This window comes from Pan paniscus, chromosome 14 (genome assembly GCF_029289425.2).
Source record: "Pan paniscus chromosome 14, NHGRI_mPanPan1-v2.0_pri, whole genome shotgun sequence".
Taxonomy (NCBI): domain Eukaryota; kingdom Metazoa; phylum Chordata; class Mammalia; order Primates; family Hominidae; genus Pan; species Pan paniscus.
Window position 1 is genome coordinate 40,248,159 of NC_073263.2, and position 23,684 is coordinate 40,271,842.

The following is a 23,684-nucleotide window of genomic DNA, read 5'->3' on the forward strand; positions in this document are numbered from 1 at the left end:
TTTTCAATAGCAGACAGCTTATTGAAGGGCAATAGAGAGCAGAGAGTTTATAAAGACATACTCTGAACATTGAGGCAGAGCACACTGCTGAAAGAGAGTGAGCCAGCAGCATACTTTCTGCTTTATTCATCTGCCATTTTCTTCTTGCATCTCAGGCCTTAAATTTAAAATCATTTCTCTTCTGCCTGACGTACAACTTTAGGAGTCTTTTAATGAAAGTTTGCTGGTAGCCAACTGTTTTTGTTTGACAAATGCATTTAGTCCTCATTTCTGAAAGACATTCCAAGTATATCAGTAACTGTGGTAAATATAAACAAACTAAACACCCAAATAAAAATAAAAAATTTTCAGTGTCTCATGTGTACTGGAAAAAAAAATGCATTCTGCTGTTATTGAGAGCAGTTTCTATACATGACCAACAGATTGTTGTTTTTGCCTTTTTCTTTCTGAGACAGAGTCTCACTCTGTCACCCAGGCTGGTGTGCAGTGGGGTGATCTTGGCTCACTGCACCCTTCACCTCCTGGGTTCAAGCAATTCTCATGCCTCAGCCTCCCAAGTAGCTGGGACTATAGGCATGTACCGCCATGCCCGGCTACATTTTATATTTTTAGCCGGGCATGGGGCTTTGCCATGTTGGCCAGGCTGGTCTCAAACTCCTGGCCTCAAGTGATCTGCCCACCTTTGCCTCCCAAAATGCTGGGATTACAGGCATGAGCCACCACACCTGCCCAAGGGATTGTTGATTAACTGTGAATTAGTATCTTTCATGAATTGTAAAAAACTCTCACCCATTAACTATTTAGAGGCTAGGCACGGTGGCTCACACCTGTAATCCAGCACTTTGGGAGACTGAGGTGGGTGGATCATCTGAGGTCAGGAGTTCAAGACCAGCCTGGCCAACATGGCGAAACCCCGTCTTGACTAAAAATACAAAAATTAGCCAGGCATGGCCGGGTGCAGTGGCTCATGCCTGTAATCCCAGCACTTTGGGAGGCCGAGGGGGGCGGATCATGAGGTCAGGAGATTGAGACCATCCTGGCTAACACGGTGAAACCGTCTCTACTAAAAATACAAAAAAATTAGCCGGGCGTGGTGGTGGGCGCCTGCAGTCCCAGCTACTTGGGAGGCTGAGGCAGGAGAATGGTGTGAACCCAGGAGGCGGAGCTTGCAGTGAGCCCAGATTGCACCACTGCACTCCAGCCTGGGCAACAGAGTGAGACTCCATCTCAGAAAAAAAAAAAAAAAATGAGCGAGGCATGTTGGCACATGCCTGTAATCCCAGCTACTAGGGGGTGCTGAGGCAAGAGGATCGCTTGAACCTGAGAGGCGGAGGTTGCAGTGAGCTGAGATCGTGCCACTGCACTCCAGCCTGGGCAACAGAGCGAGGCTCTGTCTCAATTAAAAAAATGAAAAAAAAAAACAATTATTTAGAGTTAGCCTCTGACCTATTTTCTCTTTTCTTTCCTATTGGCAATACGATTGTACAAATGTTACCCTTTTACTTTCCTTTCCTATTTCTTTCCTCTTTGCTTCTCTCTGCTGCATATGGATACTTCTTTACTGCTGTTAAACTCCACTAAATTTTTCTTTTTTTTTCTTTTCATCCTCTCAACCCAGCTTTTCTCAACTTTGGGAAGAACTGGGACGAGAAGGCCAACATTTTTAATGTTTTTCAAATCTGCTTGGTCACTTTTAAAGCATCCTGCTCAATATTCATTCTATCTTACACATATTTTATATTCTGACTCTGATAAGCCCAATATTCAGAGGCTTTATGAGTCTGATTCTGTTCTCGTTTCTACTGGTACACATTCATGGTTTTGCTTCCTTGTGTGTTTTGTCATTAGAAGGCTGTTGTTATGGTGGATTCCTTCACACGGTTCCTGTTGACCTGGAACACTATTAGCTTGGGACCACAGTCAACTAAATCTTGTTTTGAGTTTTTTTAGAATCCTTGAACCTTAAAAAAAATTTAGGCCAGGTGCCATGGCTCACATCTGTAATCCTAGAGCTTTGGGAGGCCAAGGCAGGCAGATCACTTGAGGTCAGGAGTTCAAAACCAGCCTGGCTAACAAGGTGAAACCCCGTCTCTACTGAAAATACAAAAAAATTAGCTGGGCGTGGTGGTGGGCACCTGTAATACCAGCTACTTGAGGGGCTGAAGCAGGAGAATTGCTTGAACCCTGGAGGTGGAGGTTGCAGTGAGCCGAGATCACGCCGCTACACTCCAGCCTGGGTGACAGAGCAAGGCTCTGCTAAAAAAGAATAAAAATTTAAAAAAAAATTTTTTTTCTTGAGACAGAGTCTTGCTCTATCACTCAGGCTAGACCATAGTGGTGTAATCAGAGCTCACTGAAGCCTTAACCTCCTAGGATCAGGGGATGCTCCCACCTCAGGCCCCTGAAGAGCTGTGACTACAGGTGCATGCTACCATGCCCGGCTAATTTTTTAATTTTTTGTAGAGACAGGGTCTCCCTATGTTGCCCACGCTGGTCTCAAACTCGTTGGTTTAAGTGATCTTCCTGCCTCGGCCTCTCAAAGTGCTGGGATTATATGCATGAGCCACTGTGCCCAGCCCTCAATCCTTTGAATTGTATGAAAGCTGAGTCACGCTGCTCAGCAGCATGATGGAAAAGAAATAATTCTAACTTTGGCATGAAGACCTAAAGTACTAGAATGGATTAGAATAAGCCCTTTATTTCTACAAGATTAATTTCTCTATAGTGACCCAGACTTAGGTGAGGGTAGTTAATTTAGTGTAAAATATATGTATAAATGTAAACAAATAAACGTATGTACATATATATCTGTCTATAAATCATCTCAACTCTTATAACATAGTACTGTGATATCATCCAGTAATTGTATTGTATTTCAAAGAAGTATGGTCACCGAGTGAAAAGAAAAAGGTTAGGAGTTGTTGTCTTAAATGTATTACTAATTCCCAGATATTCTTTTGAACCTATGAATACTGATGATTTTTCTCCATGCAAGAATATTTTTCAGTTACCATCATATTTTTGAAAACAATGTAACATTTATACCAGCCAAATCAAATGTAATAATCAACATAACATATACAAACTCTAGTAAAATTATTTTATTTAGTTGTAATATCCATCTCTAATTGTTTGAAATAAAAATTTCCATGGTCTTAATTGAACTGTATGTTACTTTCTTTTAGAATATCCTTTTTTTCATTAAAATAATTTCTAAACCACTCTATGTGCTCAACCTTCTGTTTAACACTAAGATATGGGTTTTTGGAAAGGCCACAAGTCACCAGCTCCATGAAGTGGCGAATTGGTCCTTGTTTTGGAAAGCTCTCCAGGTGTTTCTCCAGAAATATATGTTCATGAAATTCTGAACCATCATCATCAAAACCTAGGAAATGAGACCAAATACATTACAATTTTAAATACAAAACCTACATCATAAAAATAATATTAATGAGGTAATATAATATTACAGTTTAAGGCATGAACTTTGGAGTTAGACCTAGGTTGCATTTTTTTTTTTTTTTTTTGAGATGGAGTCTTGCTCTGTTGCTCAGGTTGAAGTGGAGTGGCACGATCTCAGCTCACTGCAACCTCTGCCTTCTGGGTTTCATGTGATTCTCCTGCCTCAGCCTCCCGAGTAGCTGGGACTACAGGCATGTACCACCACGCCCAGCTAATTTTTTTATTTTTAGTAGAGACAGGGTTTCGCCATGTTGGCCAGGCTGGTCTCGAACTCCTGACCTCAAGTTATCTGCCCGCCTCGGCCTCCCAAAGTGTTGGGATTACAGGCGTGAGCCACCACGCCTGGCCCGGAGTTAGATCTAACTTTGCCCACCAATTTAACAACAGTGACTTTGGACCAATTAATTAACTTCTCTGAGCAGCAGATTCCTCAAGCATAATAATGAGAACTAAAATAGCACCTTGCTGGCATTTTTGTAAAGATCAAACAGACACAAACTATATATAAAGTTCATTTACAATGCCTAGCATGCTGTAAATGTTAAAAATGTAGTGGCAAGACCAGGCGTGGTGGCTCACGCCTATAATCCCAGCACTTTGGGAGGCGAGGCAGGCGGCTCACTCAAGGTCAGGAGTTCAAGACAAGCCTGGCCAACATGGTGAAACCGTATCTCCACTAAAAATACCAAAAAAATTAGCCAGGCGTGATGGCATGTGCCTGTAATCCCAGCTACTTGGGAGGCTGAGGTATAAGAATTGTTTGAACCCAAGAGGCAAAGGTTGTAGGGAGCCAAGATCAAGCCACTACACTCCAGCCTGAACAACAGAGTGACACTCTGTCTCAATCAATCAATCAATCAATCAATAGGATAGCAATTATTGCTAATGATTATTTTTTTCTTTTGAGATAAGAGTTTCACTCTTGTCGCCCAGGCTGGAGTGCAATGGCGCAATCTCGGCTCTCTGCAACCTCCACCTCCCAGGTTCAAGTGATTCTCCTGCCTCGGCCTCCCCAGTAGCTGTGATTACAGGCGCCTGCCACCACGCCCAGCTGATTTTTGTATTTTTAGTAGAGATGGGGTTTCACCATGTTGGTCAGGCTGGCTTGAACTCCTGACCTCAGGTGATCCACCTGCCTCGGCCTCCCAAAGTGCTGGGATTACAGGTGTGAGCTACTGCGTCCGGCCGCTAAGGAATATTTTCATAAATAATGGCAACCATCAAGAACACTATAAAAATTATATTTTAAAATACATAAATAAGACGGAATTGTGAAAAATGTTCAGGCAGCTCACAAGAAGCTAAGAGGCCAGGTGCCGTGGCTCACACCTATAATCCCAGCACTTTGGGAGGCTGAGGCAGGGGGATTGCTTGAGCCCAGGAGTTCAAGACCAGACTGGGAAACATGGTAAAACCCTGTCTCTACAAAAAATTAGCCAGGTGTGGTGGCACATGCCTGTAGTCCCAGCTACTTGAAAGGCTGAAGTGGGAGGATCACCTGAGCCTGGGAGGTCGAGGCTGTAGTGAGCTGTGATCATACCATGCACTCTAGCCTGGGCGACAGAGTGAGACCCTGTCTCAAAAAAAAAAAAAAAGCCAAGAAAAGACAGAGGAGGCCGGGTGTGGTGGCTCATGCCTGTAATCCCAACACTGTGGGAGGCTGGGGGTGGCGGGTGGGGGGGGCAGGTCACAAGGTCAGGAGTTCAAGACCAGCCTGGCCAACGTGGTGAAACCCCGTCTCTACTAAAAATACAAAAATTAGCTGGGCACGGTGGCATGTGCCTGTAGTCTCAGCTACTCGGGAGGCTGAGGCAGGAGAACTGCTTGAACCTGGCAGGCAGAGGTTGCAGTGAGCTGAGATTGCGTCACTGCACTCCAGCCTGGGCAACAAAGTGAGACTCTGTCCAAAAAAAAAAAAAGAAAAAGAAAAAAGAAAAGACAGAGGAACGAGAGATAGAGAAAATGAACAGAAAATAATACTTTAAATGTAAATAATCTAAGTATACAAATTAAAAGACAGAGACTGGCACAGTGGATATAAAAACATAAACCAACGATATGCTGTTCATAAGAAATTCACCTTAAACACCACATAGGTAGATTGAAAGTAAAAAGGATGGTTAATGTTATCTTGGTACATTAATTTTTTTCAAAGTATAACTGGCTGTATGAATATCAGATAAAGTAGATCAACAGTCTTTTTAACTTAGAATGCTCCAGGAGGGCAGAATGAATAGATCTTTCATGAATGAATCAATGAATGAATGACAGCCAAGTGGTACTGGCACATATAATGCAAAGGAAAAAAAAAGAGAGCAATAAAGAGGGTATACTATATACAAAAATAAGTTCTAGATAAATAGAAAAAGGCTACAGAGCTATGTACAAATTAAACCTCTATTTGCTAAAGACATTCTACACATTCTAAATTATCTTACAGCCAAGGCCTGTAGCCTCAAGTCAAGCGGTTGGAAGATTTCTCATTGGAGAAACTCAGTGAGAAGATTATAAATATGGAGTTACAGAGGTCCTTAAATGAAGACGTTCCTTCCCAATTCCTCTCAAATGAAGCCACCAGTTAACTAGTCCCATCCATTCACATGCATTTAACAAACAGCTTTTCATGGCCTTCCTCTCAAGTATAAACAAACATTCAAAGAACAGTAGACATTTTAAGAAAGTGTCTAGCGTAAGTGACAGACACCTTGGCAGGAACTGATACCTATCTCTCAAATCCATTCTGGCTTTTTATCTTGGTAAAAGAACTAAACATGTGCATGGGCAGGGGATGGTGGCTCATGTCTATAATCTCAGCACTTTGGGAGGCCGAGGCAGGAGGATAGCTTGAAGCCAGGAGTTTAAGACCAGCCTGAGCAACAAAGTGAGACCCCATCTCTACAAAACATTTGAAAATTAGCCAGGTGTGGTGGTGTGCACCTGTAGTCCTAGTACCTGGAACGCTGGGGGCAGAAGGATCAATCACTTGAGCCCAGGAGTTTGAGGCTGCAGTAAGCTGTGATCACACCGCTGCACTCCAGCCTGAGTGACAGAGTGACACTACACCTCTTAAAAGAATAAAAAAAAAACCTGTACATGGCTGTTGAGCAACATTACATTTCCCAGCCCCTTCTGGGTTAGGCATGAGCATATGTTTAAATTATTACCAGCAGAACCTAAACAGAAGTGATGTGTGACATTTACAGCCCAGAGCCTTCAAGAGAATGAAACTGGGCCAGGCACAGTGGCTCATGCCTGTAATCTCAACACTTTGGGGGGGAAAAATCTAACACTAAAAAGAAGAAGAACAGCAACAATGCATTTGGTTTTTTTTTTTTTTTTTTTTTTTTTTGAGAGGGAGTTTCACTCTTGTTGCCCAGCTGGAGTGCAATGGTGCAATCTCAGCTCACTGCAACCTCTGCCTCCTGGGTTCGAGCAATTCTCTTGCCTCAGCCTCCTGAGTAGCTGGGATTACAGGCACTCACCACCATGCCCAGCTAATTTTTGTATTTTTAGTAGAGATGGGGTTTCACCATGTTGGCCAGGCTGGTCTCAAACTCCTGACCTCAGGTGATCCGCCTGCTTCGGCCTCCCAAAGTGCTGGGATCACAGGTGTGAGCCACCGCGCCCAGCCCAATGAAGCATTTGGAAGTTAAAAATATGGCAACAAAAATCCAATGGAGAGATTGTAAGATAATAGTTAAAGAATGTCCCCGGAGCATAGAACAAAAGGAGAAAAAGAAAAAGATTGGGAGGCCGAAATTATCAAATGATACAAGAAAATTTACCTAGAATTGAAAAATGAAGTTACTGGATTAAAATTATCTAATAATGTCTAGAACAATGATTGTAAACAAAATCCCTTTCCAAGGATAACCCTCCTGAAACTTATGAATATTATGAAGAGAAGATGCTAAAAGTTACCAAAAAATAAATAAAAGAGATCACATACAATGAATCTAGGATAAGAATGGAAAAAATGGCAAAAGCATTCTCAACAACATAAGACAGTGGAGTGGCTGGGCACGTGGATCATGGCTGTAAGCCCAGCACTCTGGGAGGATGAGGCGAGTGGATTGCTTATTAAGTGCAGGAGTTCAAGACCAGCCTGGGTAACATAGTAAAACCCCGTCCCTAATAAAAATATAAAAAATTAGCCAGGCATGGTGGTGGGCGCCTGTATGGGAGGCCGAGGTGGGAAATAACCTGAGCCTGGGAGGTCAAGGCTTCAGTGAGCCAAGAATGTGCCACTGCACTCTAGCCTGGACAACCAGAGTGAGACTCTGACTCAAAAAAAAAAAAAAAAAAGGCCAGGTGCAGTGGCTCATGTCTGTAATCCCAGCTATTAGGGAGGCTGAGGCAGGAGAATAGCTTGAACCTGAGAGGTGGAGGTTGCAGTGAGCTAAGATCGTGCCACTGCACTACAGCCTGGGTGACAAAGCAAGAAAGACAATGGAGCAAAGGCTTATTGTGAAATAAAACTATTTCCAATCTTGATTTTTATCCTCAAGTAAACCATTAAAAAAGTACCAAGACAGAGGAAAGATATTTTATATATCAAGGGTCTCAAAGCATGTGCTTCAACAAAATGAGATAGAGTAGAAAATATGTGGTCCAAAAAGAAAGGGTATCCAACATAGAAGGGACAGAAGTCCCAGTAGGAGGGCAAAATGATAGGAAGACAGTTGTGCCAGAAGACCTAGGTATAGATGACAGCTACAGACAGACAACTCCAGGTACTCATGGACAAAAAACAAAATTAACAGGAAATTCAATATTTTTGTGCATGTGAATTTGAGAGGCTGTATGACATGTAGGAAAACTTAGCTAGAGACTCAAGGAAAAACAAAGCAAATAGGAAGAAAAATAAAGCAATTGTTAACTTTCAGTGGGAACAGGAAAGAATATATAGTAATTTTTTGTCTTACCATTAAACAGTTTTCCAGGCTGGGAACAGTGGCTTACACCTGTAATCCCAGCACTTTGGGAGGCCAAGCCAGGAGCATCACTTCAGCCCAGCAGTTTGAGGCCAGCCTGGGCAACATAGTGAGACCTCGTCTTTAGAAAAAAAAATTAGCCAGGCATGGTGGTGTGCCTGTGGTCCTCTCCTCACTAGAAAGGCTGAGATGGGAGGATCACTTGAGCCCAGGAATTCAAGGTTGCAGTGAGCCATGATCCTGCCACTGCACTCCAGTCTGGGTGACGGAGTGAGACCCTGTCTCAAAAAACCCCAAATGACGCTAGGCGGGGGAGGAGCCAAGATGGCCGAATAGCAACAGCTCCAGTCTACAGCTCCCAGCCTGAGCGACGCAGAAGATGGGTGATTTCTGCATTTCCATCTGAGGTACCGGGTTCATATCACTAGGGAGTGCCAGACAGTGGGCGCAGGTCAGTGGGTGCGCGCACCGTGCGCGAGCCGAAGGAGGGCGAGGCATTGCCTCACTCAGGAATCGCAAGGGGTCAGGGAGTTACCTTTCCTAATCAAAGAAAGGGGTGACGGACGGCACCTGGAAAATCGGGTCACTCCCACCCAAATATTGCGCTTTTCCGACGGGCTTAAAAAACGGCACACCACGAGATTATATCCCGCACCTGGCTCAGAGGGTCCTACGCCCACGGAGTCTTGCTGATTGCTAGCACAGCAGTCTGAGATCAAACTGCAAGGCGGCAGCGAGGCTGGGGGAGGGGCGCCCACCATTGCCCAGGCTTGCTTAGGTAAACAAAGCAGCCAGGAAGCTCGAACTGGGTGGAGCCCACCACAGCTCAAGGAGGCCTGCCTGCCTCTGTAGGCTCCACCTCTGGGGGCAGGGCACAGACAAACAAAAAGACAGCAGTAACCTCTGCAGACTTAAATGTCCCTGTCTGACAGCTTTGAAGAGAGCACGGGTTCTCCCAGTACGCAGCTGGAGATCTGAGAACGGGCAGACTGCCTCCTCAAGTGGGTCCCTGACCCCTGGCCCCCGAGCAGCCTAACTGGGAGGCACCCTCCAGCAGGGGCACACTGACACCTCACACTGCAGGGTACTCCAACAGACCTGCAGCTGAGGGTCCTGTCTGTTAGAAGGAAAACTAACAAACAGAAAGGACATCCACACCAAAAACCCATCTGTACATCACCATCATCAAAGACCAAAAGGAGATAAAACCACAAAGATGGGGAAAAAACAGAACAGAAAAACTGGAAACTCTAAACATCACAGCACCTCTCCTCCTCCAAAGGAACGCAGCTCCTCACCAGCAACAGAACAAAGCTGGACGGAGAATGACTTTGACGAGCTGAGAGAAGAAGGCTTCAGATGATCAAATTACTCTGAGCTACAGGAGGACATTCAAACCAAAGGCAAAGAAGTTGAAAACTTTGAAAAAAATTTAGAAGAATGTATAACTAGAATAACCAATACAGAGAAGTGCTTAAAGGAGCTGATGGAGCTGAAAACCAAGGCTCGAGAACTACGTGAAGAATGCAGAAGCCTCAGGAGCCGATGCGATCAACTGGAAGACAGCGTATCAGCAATGGAAGATGAAATGAATGAAATGAAGCAGGAAGGAAAGTTTAGAGAAAAGAGAATAAAAAGAAACGAGCAAAGCCTCCAAGAAATATGGGACTATGTGAAAAGACCAAATCTACGTCTGATTGGTGTACCTGAAAGTGACGGGGAGAATGGAACCAAGTTGGAAAACACTGCAGGATATTATCCAGGAGAATTTCCCCAATCTAGCAAGGCAGGCCAACATTCAGATTCAGGAAATACAGAGAACGCCACAAAGATACTCCTCGAGAAGAGCAACTCCAAGACACATAATTGTCAGATTCACCAAAGTTGAAATGAAGGAAAAAATGTTAAGGGCAGCCAGAGAGAAAGGTCGGGTTACCCTCAAAGGGAAGCCCATCAGACTAACAGCGGATCTCTCGGCAGAAACCCTACAAGCCAGAAGAGAGTGGGGACCAATATTGAACATTCTTAAAGAAAAGAATTTTCAACCCAGAATTTCATATCCAGCCAAACTAAGCTTCATAAGTGAAGGAGAAATAAAATACTTTACAGACAAGCAAATGCTGACAGATTTTGTCACCACCAGGCCTGCCCTAAAAGAGCTCCTGAAGGAAGCACTAAACATGGAAAGGAACAACCGGTACCAGCCACTACAAAATCATGCCAAAATGTAAAGACCATAGAGACTAGGAAGAAACTGCATCAACTAACGAGCAAAATAACCAGCTAACATCATAATGACAGGATCAAATTCACACATAACAATATTAACTTTAAATGTAAATGGACTAAATGCTCCAATTAAAAGACACAGACTGGCAAATTGGATAAAGAGTCAAGACCCATCAGTGTGCTGTATTCAGGAAACCCATCTCACGTGCAGACACACACATAGGCTCAAAATAAAGGGATGGAGGAAGATCTACCAAGCAAATGGAAAACAAAAAAAGGCAGGGGTTGCAATCCTAGTCTCTGATAAAACAGACTTTAAACCAACAAAGATCAAAAGAGACAAAGAAGGCCATTACATAATGGTAAAGGGATCAATTCAACAAGAAGAGCTCACTATCCTAAATATATATGCACCCAATACAGGAGCACCCAGATTCATAAAGCAAGTCCTGAGTGACCTACAAAGAGACTTAGACTCCCACACATTAATAATGGGAGACTTTAACACCCCACTGTCAACATTAGACAGATCAATGAGACAGAAAGTCAACAAGGATACCCAGGAATTGAACTCAGCTCTGCACCAAGCGGACCTAATAGACATCTACAGAACTCTCCACCCCAAATCAACAGAATATACATTTTTTTCAGCACCACACCACACCTATTCCAAAATTGACCACATACTTGGAAGTAAAGCTCTCCTCAGCAAATGTAAAAGAACAGACATTATAAAAAACTATCTGTCAGACCACAGTGCAATCAAACTAGAACTCAGGATTAAGAATCTCACTCAAAACCGCTCAACTACATGGAAACTGAACAACCTGCTCCTGAATGACTACTGAGTACATAACGAAATGAAGGCAGAAATAAAGATGTTCTTTGAAACCAACGAGAACAAAGACACAACATACCAGAATCTCTGGGACACATTCAAAGCAGTGTGTAGAGGGAAATTTATAGCACTAAATGCCCACAAGAGAAAGCAGGAAAGATCCAAAATTGACACCCTAACATCACAATTAAAAGAACTAGAAAAGCAAGAGCAAACACATTCAAAAGCTAGCAGAAGGCAAGAAATAACTAAAATCAGAGCACAACTGAAGGAAATAGAGACACAAAAAACCCTTCAAAAAATTAATGAATCCAGGAGCTGCTTTTTTGAAAGGATCAACAAAATTGATAGACCACTAGCAAGACTAATAAAGAAAAAAAGAGAGAAGAATCAAATAGACGCAATAAAAAATGATAAAGGGGATATCACCACTGATCCCACAGAAATACAAACTACCATCAGAGAATACTACAAACGCCTCTACGCAAATAAACTAGAAAATCTAGAAGAAATGGATAAATTCCTCGACACATACACTCTCCCAAGACTAAACCAGGAAGAAGTTGAATCTCTGAATAGACCAATAACAGGATCTGAAATTGTGGCAATAATCAATAGCTTACCAACCAAAAAGAGTCCAGGACCAGATGGATTCACAGCTGAATTCTACCAGAGGTACAAGGAGGAACTGGTACCATTCCTTCTGAAACTATTCCAATCAATAGAAAAAGAGGGAATCCTCCCTAACTCATTTTATGAGGCCAGCATCATTCTGATACCAAAGCTGGGCAGAGACACAACCAAAAAAACAGAATTTTAGACCAATATCCTTGATGAACATTGATGCAAAAATCCTCAATAAAATACTGGCAAACCGAATCCAGCAGCACATCAAAAAGCTTATCCACCATGATCAAGTGGGCTTCATCCCTGGGATGCAAGGCTGGTTCAATATACGCAAATCAATAAATGTAATCCAGCATATAAACAGAGCCAAAGACAAAAACTACATGATTATCTCAATAGATGCAGAAAAGGCCTTTGACAAAATTCAACAACCTTTCATGCTAAAAACTCTCAATAAATTAGGTATTGATGGGACATATTTCAAAATAATAAGAGCTATCTATGACAAACCCACGGCCAATATCATACTGAATGGGCAAAAACTGGAAGCATTCCCTTTGAAAACTGGCACAAGACAGGGATGCCCTCTCTCACCACTCCTATTCAACAGAGTGTTGCAAGTTCTGGCCAGGGCAATTAGGCAGGAGAAAGAAATAAAGGGTATTCAATTAGGAAAAGAGGAAGTCAAATTGTCCCTGTTTGCAGATGACATGATTGTATATCTAGAAAACCCCATTGTCTCAGCCCAAAATCTCCTTAAGCTGATAAGCAACTTCAGCAAAGTCTCAGGATACAAAATCAATGTGCAAAAATCACAAGCATTCCTATACACCAACAACAGACAAACAGAGAGCCAAATCATGAGTGAACTCCCATTCACAATTGCTTCAAAGAGAATAAAATACCTAGGAATCCAACTTACAAGGGATGTGAAGGACCTCTTCAAGGAGAACTACAAACCACTGCTCAAGGAAATAAAAGAGGATACAAACAAATGGAAGAACATTCCATGCTCATGGGTAGGAAGAATCAATATCGTGAAAATGGCCATACTGCCCAAGGTAATTTCTAGATTCAATGCCATCCCCATCAAGCTACCAATGCCTTTCTTCACAGAATTGGAAAAAAATACTTTAAAGTTCATATGGAACCAAAAAAGAGCCCACATCGCCAAGTCAATCCTAAGCCAAAAGAACAAAGCTGGAGGCATCACACAACCTGACTTCAAACTCTACTACAAGGCTACAGTAACCAAAACAGCATGGTACTGGTACCAAAACAGAGATATAGATCAATGGAACAGAACAGAGACCTCAGAAATAACGCCGCATATCTACAACTATCTGATCTTTGACAAACCTGAGAAAAACAAGCAATGGGGAAAGGATTCCCTATTTAATAAATGGTGCTGGGAAAACTGGCTAGCCATATGTAGAAAGCTGAAACTGGATCCCTTACTTACACCTTATACAAAAATCAATTCAAGATGGATTAAAGACTTAAACATTAGACCTAAAACCATAAAAACCCTAGAAGAAAACCTAGGCATTACCATTCAGGACATAGGCATGGGCAAGGACTTCATGACTAAAACACCAAAAGGAATGGCAACAAAAGACAAAATTGACAAATGGGATCTAATTAAACTAAAGAGCTTCTGCACAGCAAAAGAAACTACCATCAGAGTGAAGAGGCAACCTACAAAATGGGAGAAAATTTTCGCAACCTACTCATCTGACAAAGGGCTAATATCCAGAATCTACAATGAACTCAAGCAAATTTACAAGAAAAAAACAACCCCATCAAAAAGTGGGCGAAAGACATGAACAGACACTTCTCAAAAGAAGACATTTATGCAGCCAAAAAACACATGAAAAAATGCTCACCATCACTGGCCATCAGAGAAATGCAAATCAAAACCACAATGAGATACCATCTCACACCAGTTAGAATGGCAATCATTAAAAAGTCAGGAAACTACAGGTGCTGGAGAGGATGTGTAGAAATAGGAACGCTTTTACACTGTTGGTGGGACTGTAAACTAGTTCAACCATTGTGGAAGTCAGTGTGGCAATTCCTCAGGGATCTAGAACTAGAAATACCATTTGACCCAGCCATCCCATTACTGGGTATATACCCAAAGGACTATAAATCATGCTGCTATAAAGACACATGCACATGTATGTTTATTGCGGCATTATTCACAATAGCAAAGGCTTGGAACCAACCCAAATGTCCAACAATGATAGACTGGATTAAGAAAATGTGGCACATATACACCATGGAATACTATGCAGCCATAAAAAATGATGAGTTCATGTCCCTTGTAGGGACATGGATGAAATTGGAAATCATCATTCTCAGTAAACTATCGCAAGAACAAAAAACCAAACACCGCATATTCTCACTCATAGGTGGAAATTGAACAATGAGATCACATGGACACAGGAAGGGGAACATCACACTCTGGGGACTGTGGTGGGGTTGGGGGAGGGGGGAGGGATAGCACTGGGAGATATACCTAATGCTAGATGACGAGTTAGTGGGTGCAGCACACCAGCATGGCACATGTATACGTATGTAACTAACCTGCACAATGTGCACATGTACCCTAAAACTTAAAGTATAATAAAAAAAAAATTTAAAAAAAAACAACAAAAAAACCCCAAATAACAAAACAACACCCCACACAATTGTCCATAGTCATATTAGTGTAAACAATGAATTCATGTCTTACAAAAAATTGTAATATATCTACATTGGAAGGATGAGGAGAAGATATATATACTAGATGACATCTAAAATAGAGGTAAGCATATAATTTAGAAATATAAAAAATAAAACACAGCTAAAAGATTAAAAACTGTTGGCTCTGAGAACAGGCTTAATAGGTGATAAAAAGAACTGCTTTATAAGCCTTGTGCTTTATATTATTACCTTTTATATTAAACTTATATTAAACTAAATGCTTACTATGATTTTTAAAGTCAAATTATTTTAAAAGAAGGCAAAGAGACAAACTGGGAAACATATTTCCAACACATGTAAGAGTTTAAGAATGAAAGTGCATAATACATTGAGTTCCTACAAACACTATTAACAAAGAGCCCAACAGAAACAGTCAAAGGATGTAAAAACGTAAGTCACAGAGGAAGTACAAATAGCCAATAAACATATGAAAAGATTTGTAATCTGGTTATCAATCAGGGAAATGCAAATAAAAACACCACTGATATCATTTTTTACCCAGAACATTTGAAAGGTTAACAATATCCAGTATCAGTTAGGCTGTGGAGAAACAGAATTTTTACATAGTTGGTTGACTGGCTATCATTTCAGAAGAGACTTTGTAAGTATTTATTGCCATTGAAAATATACCTATTCTGAATTGTACTCAAACATGTACACAAGAACATGTGTAAAAGGATCTACTATAGCTCCATCATTCAAAAGGAAAATGGTAAAAGAAATTATAGTCTGCATTCATAACAATGGGACATATAGAACTATAAAATGAATAAGGTCTATCTCTATGTACTGACAAGGAAATGCTTTCAAGATATATTGCTAAGTAACAAAATACACACACACACACACACACACACACACACACGCACACTGCAGGACAATATATGTATGGTATGCTCCCATACAAGTCAAATAAAACAGCAGATAAATCTGTAACTGCCATTTAATGTTGAGTGAGAGGACATATATCAAACTATTGACGATGGTTATTTCAGGAAAAAAAGAAGAGAACTGGGGTAAAGTACAGTATTCTTTCACACGATTTGACTCTTTTGCAAATAAACTTTCATTATTATTTATGTAATTTAAAATATTTTTAATAAACCAAAGAAGCACAATACAGTGAAGAAAACATAAGAGACAGTGAAACATTAAACATAAGAAGGAAATCCTATATGATGCACAATCAAATAAAGTGACAGGTTAATTGTGTCTAATTCTGCTTTAAGTATTGAATACACTTTTAAAATATGGTACAACAAATAAAGGGTGAAATCCAGTTAATAGCAATGACCAATTATTTTTGAGAAGGCCATAGTAGAGCACTGAACCAAACTCAGTCATTTTCACTTTGAATTGCTGTTTCCACTTCTATGTATTATCAAAACTATTATTTATTTTCCTGTCAGTACTTTAAGGCTCCTGTTCACAGGCCATAATCTCATCAAAAACAACAAACAGATCCTGCTACCTGTCAGTTAGCACATACCTAATAATCTTTACACTTCCCCTAATTTTCTCCACACTATACTTGCCCAAATAACAGAGCCCTTCTTTAGGGTTTTATGGTAATTTGAACTTTTCTCACTGTTCTTGTTGGATCATATTACAGCACATATTTCAGATACCCTAGAGGACACATAAGAAGTGAAAAAGTTTAAACCAACTAAAGAATAGAAACAAAAGTGTGATTAACATTCATCCTGACCTTCTTTGCCCACTGAAGCCTCTAAATTGAGAATTACTCTAGGAAAGCATATCAAAAATTAGCCTTAGACTAGCCACATGCAGAAGACTGAAACTGGACCCCTACCTTTGACCATGTACAAAAATCAACTCAAGGTGGATTAAAGGCTTAAATGTGAAATCTAAAACTATAAAAACCCTACAAGAAGATCTAGGAAATACCATCCTAGACAACAGCCCAGGCAAGGACTTCACGACAAAGTCAAAAAGCAACTGTAGGCAAGGCGCAGTGACTCACCCCTGTAATCACAGCACTTTGGGAAGCTGAGGCAGGCAGATCACCTGAGGTCAGGAGTTCAAGACCAGCCTGGCCAACATGGTAAAACCCTGCCTCTTCTAAAAATACAAAAAGAATTAGCTGGGCATGGTGGCAGGCGCCTGTCATTCCAACTAACTGGAAGGCTGAGGCAGGAGAATCACTTGAACCCAAGAAGCAGAGGTTGCAGTGAGCTGAGATCACGCCAAGGCACTCCAGCCTGGGCAACAAGAGCGAAAACTGTCTCAAAAAAAAAAAAAAGCAACTGTAACACAAACAAAAATTGAGAAGTGGGACCTCATTAAAGAGCTTCTGCACAGCAAAAAGAAATTTCAATAAACAGAAAACCTACAGAATGACAGAAAATATCTGCAAACTATGTATCCAACAAAGGTCTAATATCCAGAATCTATAAGGAACTCAAACAATTGAAGAAGCAAAAAACAATCAACCCTATTAAAAGATGGGCAAAGGAGATGAACAGACACTTCTCAAAAGAAGACATACACATGGCCAGCAAACATATGAAAAATGCTCATTATCACGGATCATCCGGGCAATGCAAATCAAAACCACAATGAGATACCATCTCACATCAGTCTGAATAGCTACTATTAAAATGCTGAAAACAACAGATGCTCCTAAGGTTGCAGAGGAAAGGGAATGCTTATAAACTGTTGGTGGGAATGTAAATTAGTTTAGCCACTGTGGAAAGCAGTCTGGAGATTTCTCAAATAACTTAAAACAGAACTACCATTCAACTTAGCAATCCGATTACTGGGTATATGCCTAAAGGAATATACATTATTCTACCATAAAGATACATGCATATGTATGTTCATTGCAGCACGATTCACAATAGCAAAGACATGGAATCAGCCTAGATGCACATGAATGGTGGACTGGATAAAGAAAATGGGGTACATACACACCATGGGATACTATGCAGCTATAAAAATCATGAGGTCATGGCCTTTGCTGCAACATAGATGGAGCTGGGGGCCATTATCCTAAGTGAATTAATGCAGAAACAGAAAACCAAATACTGCATGTCCTCACTTGTAAGTGGAAGCTAAACACTGAGTACATATAGACACAAAGAAGGGAATGACAGACACTGGGGCCTATTTGAGGGTGGAGGGTGGGAGGAGAATGAAGATTGGGAAACCACCTATCAGGTATTACGCTGATTACCTGGGTGACAAAATTATCTGTACACCAAACTCCCTGACACTCCATTTACCCATGTAACAAACTTGCACAGGTACCCCTGAACCTAAAATTAAAGTTGGAAATAAAAAAATAGGAAGAAAACACAAATTAGAGACACAAATAAATGAGTTTTAAAAAGGAGACATAAATTAAAAAGTAAACATTTAGCTATTTGAAAAAAATAATTTCCAATTCCCTAACAACATATGATGCTTTCACATACCATCCTTATATGTTCTTTGGTAAGGTATCTGAACAGATATTTTGCCATTTTCTTTTTATTATTTATTTATTTTTGAGATAGAGTCGTGCTCTGTAGCCCAGGCTGGAGTGCAGTGGCGCGATCTCTGCCTCCCAGGTTCAAGCAATGTATGTTCACTGCAGCACTATTCACAATAGCAAAGACATTATACACTCCACCTCTCAGGTTCAAGCAATTCGTGTGCCTCAGCCTCCTGAGTAGCTGGGATTACAGGCCCCGCCATCACGCCTGGCTAATTTTTGCATTTTTAGTAGAGGTGGGGTTTCGCCATGTTGGCCAGGCTGGTCTCAAACTCTTTACCTGAGGTGATCCGCCCACCTCGGCCTCCCAAAGTGCTGGGATTACAGGCATGAGCCACTGCACCCAGCCCATTTTATTTTTATTTATTTATTTTTGAGATGGAGTCTTGCTCTGTCACCTAGACTGGAGTGCAGTGGCGAGATCTCAGCTCACTGCAACCTCCCTGTCCTGAGTTTAAGAGATTCTCATGCCTCAGCCTCCTGAGTAGCTGGAATTACAGGCGCGCACCACCAAGCCTGGCTAATTTTTGTATTTTTAGAGGAGTTGGGGTTTCACCATGTTGACCAGTCTGGTCTCAAACTCCTAACCTCAACTGATCCACCCACCTCGGCCTCCTAAACTGCTGGGATTATAGGCATGAGCCACTGCGCCCGGCCATATTTTGCATTTTATTTTATTTTATTTTATTTTATTTTACTTTATCTTATTTTATTTATTTTGAGACAGAGTTTCACTCTTGTTGCCCAGGCTGGAGTACAATGGCGCAATCTCGGCTCACCACAACCTCTGCCTCCCAGCTTCAAGCCATTCTCCTGCCTCAGCCTCCCGAGTAGCTGGGATTACAGGCATGCGCCACCAAGCCCGGCTAATTTTGTATTTTTAGTAGAGATGGGGTTTCACCATGTTGGCCAGGCTGGTCTTGAACTCGTGACCTCAGGTGATATACCTGCCTCAGCCTCCCAAAGTTCTGGGATTACAGGTGTGAGCCACCACGCCCAGCCAAGAATTTTTAATATGTATTTTGTATACCTGTCTTTTATCACAGATAGATGTTTTGCAAATATTTTCTCCTACACTGTGGCTTGTCTTTTTATATTTTAACAGTGTCTTTCACAATGCAAATGTCTTATTTTTAATATAGTTCAACTTACCACTTTCTTCTTTCACGGATCATGCTTTTATGTTGTATTAAAGAAGCCAACCCTCCCCCCCAACAAATCCTCCACCCCCATAAAAACCAGCCTTAGAAACACTCTGTTACTGGGTAGGCATAAATGTGATTAAATTTAGTTAAAATCAAAGTAGACGCTAAAATAAAAATGTATCATTAACAATCCAACATATAAAACTAGTGCCAAGTCTAAGTGATAACAATTCCACCTAATAGCGCTTGTAAATCTCCATGCAGGCAAAGCACAAGGGAAGGGACTAACAAGTTCTTGAAACAGAAACAGAAAAAAAGCTATTCTCAATTGGAAAAATAATTTATATGCATTAAGTGGCAAAACAACAAACCTTAATTTTTTATATAATGGAAAAACACCATACTGCGAACTAAATTGTAAACACATGATATGTCACTTTGTCATTTTCAATATTATGTTCCAATACTACTAAAAACAAAACAAAACATCTTTCCCCAAAAGAATCCAAATAAATCTTCATAAAGCTAATGATTAGTAGGGAAAGAAAGGTATTTCATTCATTTCAACATTTAAGTATAAGAAATATAAAAGAAAGTTATTGAATTGTTGAGGCTTCAGGTTACAATGCCAGTTTCTCAAAGTACAAGTTTCTAAGTGTGTACCCAGGGCAGCGATCAAAGTAAGAGTTTCCATAGTCCTTTCCTGTTTTTACTTCAGGTAACAACTGCCTTAAGGAGCTGAAAATGAGTTACTGATCACCTCCTTTTCCAACTCTGAAATATCAATAATATGCAGTGTCATGTGGATAGCTGTCACATTTATCTCCCCAACCTGACCAAAAAAAAATGTTTCTCTCCTTTTTTAGAAATTAAATTTTCTCAGAAACCAGGTCAAATTTAAGATAAATTCCGTTGGAATTTGATCACTCAAGATTTTGATGCACTTAAGTGTTTGACTGCTGATGACAACATACCATGAGTTCGTGCTTTCCTAACACCCTATTTGGTGGTTCCCAGATAATACATACTATCCTTGCTAATATTTTAAGATTTAAAATGTTCCAGTATAAAGTAAAATTTTGAAAAATAAAATGTTACAGTATACAATGGAAAACAGTTACAGAAGCAAACCCCTTCACAATGTTGTTGCTGTAGAAACAGGGATGGTGATGGTGATGATGCTTTACTTGTTTAACCTCACTTAATTCTCACACCAATCTTGTATAATGAGTCCTATTATTATTCCCAACATTTTAGAGATGAAGGAAGTAAGGCTTGGAGAGATCAAGTCTGTAAACTTACTCAGGATCTGGAACTTCTAAAACCACTATGCTTCACCGACTCTCCTGAATAAAGTCACATTATTATACCTCAATACTGTTTTTTTTTTCTTTCTTTCTTTCTTTCTTTTTGAGGCACAGTTTCGCTCTGTCACCCAGGCTGGAGTGCTGTGGCACGATCTTGGCTCACTGCAACCTCTACCTCCTGGGTTCAAGTGATTCTCCTGCCTCAGCCTCCAAAGTAGCTAGGATTACAGGCATGAGCCACTGTGCCCGGCCTAATACTGGGTTTTTAAATCAGGTTTTTAACCATGAGGATTTGGAACACCCAAGTTTCTTCAAATAATGAAATCCAAACATGTTTTAAGAGTAAACCAAATCTTTCCTTAATATCAGATATTATTTTACAGAGAGGATACTGATACCCAGGAGCTTAAATAATTTCCTCAAAGGCAAATGGCTAAAATGGACAGGGCTGGTACTCAGGTTTGTACAACTAAAAAGGCGTTGGTCTTTTTATGTTACCCTGATACCTTCCAGAACACAGAAACCATACTTTAAGCAATATACAGTTTATGTAATACATGAAACACAGTATGCTATATTATTGCAGGTACTATATGAATATACAGGCCAGGTGCGGTGGCTCACGCCTGTAATCCCAGCACTTTGGGAGGCCAAGGCGGGTGGATCACCCGAGGTCTGGAGTTTGAGACCAGCCTGGCCAACACCGCAAAACCCCATCTCTACTAAAAATACAAAAATTAGCTCGGGAGGCTGAGGCATGAGAATTGCTTGAACCCGGGAGGAGGAGGTTGCAGTGAGCCGAGATAGCACCACTGCACTCCAGCCTGGATGACACAGCGAGGCTCCATCTCAAAAAACAAAAACAATACGAATATACAAAATATTAAGAATTTGCTAAAAGAATCTCTAAGTCTCTGAAGTTTTCCTATAAAAAGTAACACTTTATGTTAATTATATTATTTACATATAAGACTAAATATTTCTGATACTTAAGCTTCCATTCCAACTATTAATCCAACAAATAAAAGATTATCAAAAATTAAGATATTACAATGATACCATAACATTATGAAGGTTAAAATACAGACTACATTTTCCTAAGACTTATTTAGGCTTTTCCAACTTCTAGCTAATCTTACCCTAAAAGTAAATGAATCTTTTTTTGTTTGTTTGTTTGTTTTTTGAAATGGAGTTTCACTCTTGTTGCCCAGGCTGGAGTGCAATAGCGTGATCTCGGCTCACTGCAACTTCTGCCTCCCGGGTTCAAATGATTCTCCTGCCTCAACCTCCTGAATAGCTGGGATTACAGGCATGCACCGTTATGCCTGGCTAATTTTGTATTTTTAGTAGAGACGGTGTTTCACCATGTTGGTCAGGCTGGTCTCGAACTCCTGAACTCAGGCGATCCGCCCGCCTCAGCCTCCCAAAGTGCTGGGATAACAGGCGTGAGCCGCACCCAGCCATAAATCTTTTCTAATTCAAAATACATCTATAAATTCAATTAAAATGTTTAGCTGATGACAACATGGGTATCATAAAAAATAAATAGCATAGTAATACTGTTTTTCTTTTGATTTAGGAAGAGGTAACATCTCCAAAAAATACCCAGTAAAGTAGATGATATTCTGTTGCCAGTTCAAAGCACCTATATTATGCAGGCAAAGATTTCCAAAGCGTACTGTTTTTACTTTCACTGGCTCATACAAGTTCCTTGCACCTCATTAATGCAATGGTTTTATGACTAAAGGACACCAGCGTGAGACTTTTAAGAGTTGTAATGTTCTCCAAAATTTAAGCATAATCTTATACGCCTTATTTAATTTATTGAAGATTCACCAAGTAATATCCTGTTTAGCGATTAGAAAACTGGTATCATTTGCAGTTCTCAGTCCTTTTACGTCATAGAAATTCATGATGGATTTTTGCCATATAGTTTTACTTCTTCATTTTTCCTTATCGAATATCTAAAAATAAGTGAAATTCCAACATCTTTTTTAAAAAACCTTGTCAGATTTATTTTAGGACACCATGAAGATATCCACAAAAGGTTTTGAAATTCATGTAAGTATCTACACTCTAAAAGTAAGTATCTGGCAGAAATAATCTCAATCAATACATTTTATAATCCCCTGAAATTAACACTTACCTGCTTCATTGTTAATTGGGAACTCCCATAGTTTCCCCTCTTTTGTCCACTGGATCAGCTCTTCAAATCCATTCTGAAGGGGTTGTTCATTTACTGTGGCTAACTGCTTAGCAAATTCCACATCCCAAAGTGAAGGTGATGTGTCTACATAATAAAGACATTTTAGATAACAACAAGTCAATGTAAGTATCTTTTTTTAAAAGTTACAACCAATCCTGAATTGATCATGTATTTTTCAGACCCTGACATTCATAATTAAATAGTATATAATAAAAAGTTACTGAGAGATAACTGCAAAAATTATATTAAAAATTGTAACTACAATAATGGCAAGCTTAACTTTTGTTTTGCAACAATGCCAGGTAATCACTGCCCCCTCTACTGGAAAGAAAAAAATTAATTTGTATTTTGTTTAAGGGTATTTTTATGAATGTGAATGTTTTTTGTAGAATATGTGACTTTCATTTTTAAAGTCTAGCCTGTTTATCTTTATTTTTAGTCTATCGAAATTAGTCACAAATGTACTACTGTTAACAACCAAAGAAGTTAAATTAACAGAATAACAATAAAACTGCTAATGAATACTGAGTACTTCCTCTGCACTTAAATGCATTTTATGCATTAGTGCATGTAATCCTCACAACAAACCCTATGAGTAACGTATTATCATGTTGGCTAATTACCACTATCAAATTACATGTTTCAATAACTTATTTACTTTTGAAACTTCAGATCATCTTTTGAAAATGAGC

General features: G+C 40.3%; 1 protein-coding gene across 1 annotated transcript in view; it reads right to left on the bottom strand.

Annotated features, from left to right (window-relative positions):
- Positions 1-3,086: 3,086 nt before the first annotated feature.
- The window catches only part of MRPS31 (mitochondrial ribosomal protein S31), a 42,314-nt gene continuing 21,716 nt past the window's right edge, over positions 3,087-23,684 (bottom strand). The window contains exons 6-7 of the mRNA XM_034936620.2: positions 22,933-23,076; positions 3,087-3,385 (exon numbers count right to left, since the gene is read on the bottom strand). Coding sequence (XP_034792511.2) covers positions 3,156-3,385; positions 22,933-23,076 — 374 coding nt within the window. The 3' untranslated portion in view covers positions 3,087-3,155. The remainder of the gene's footprint in view (positions 3,386-22,932; positions 23,077-23,684) is intronic.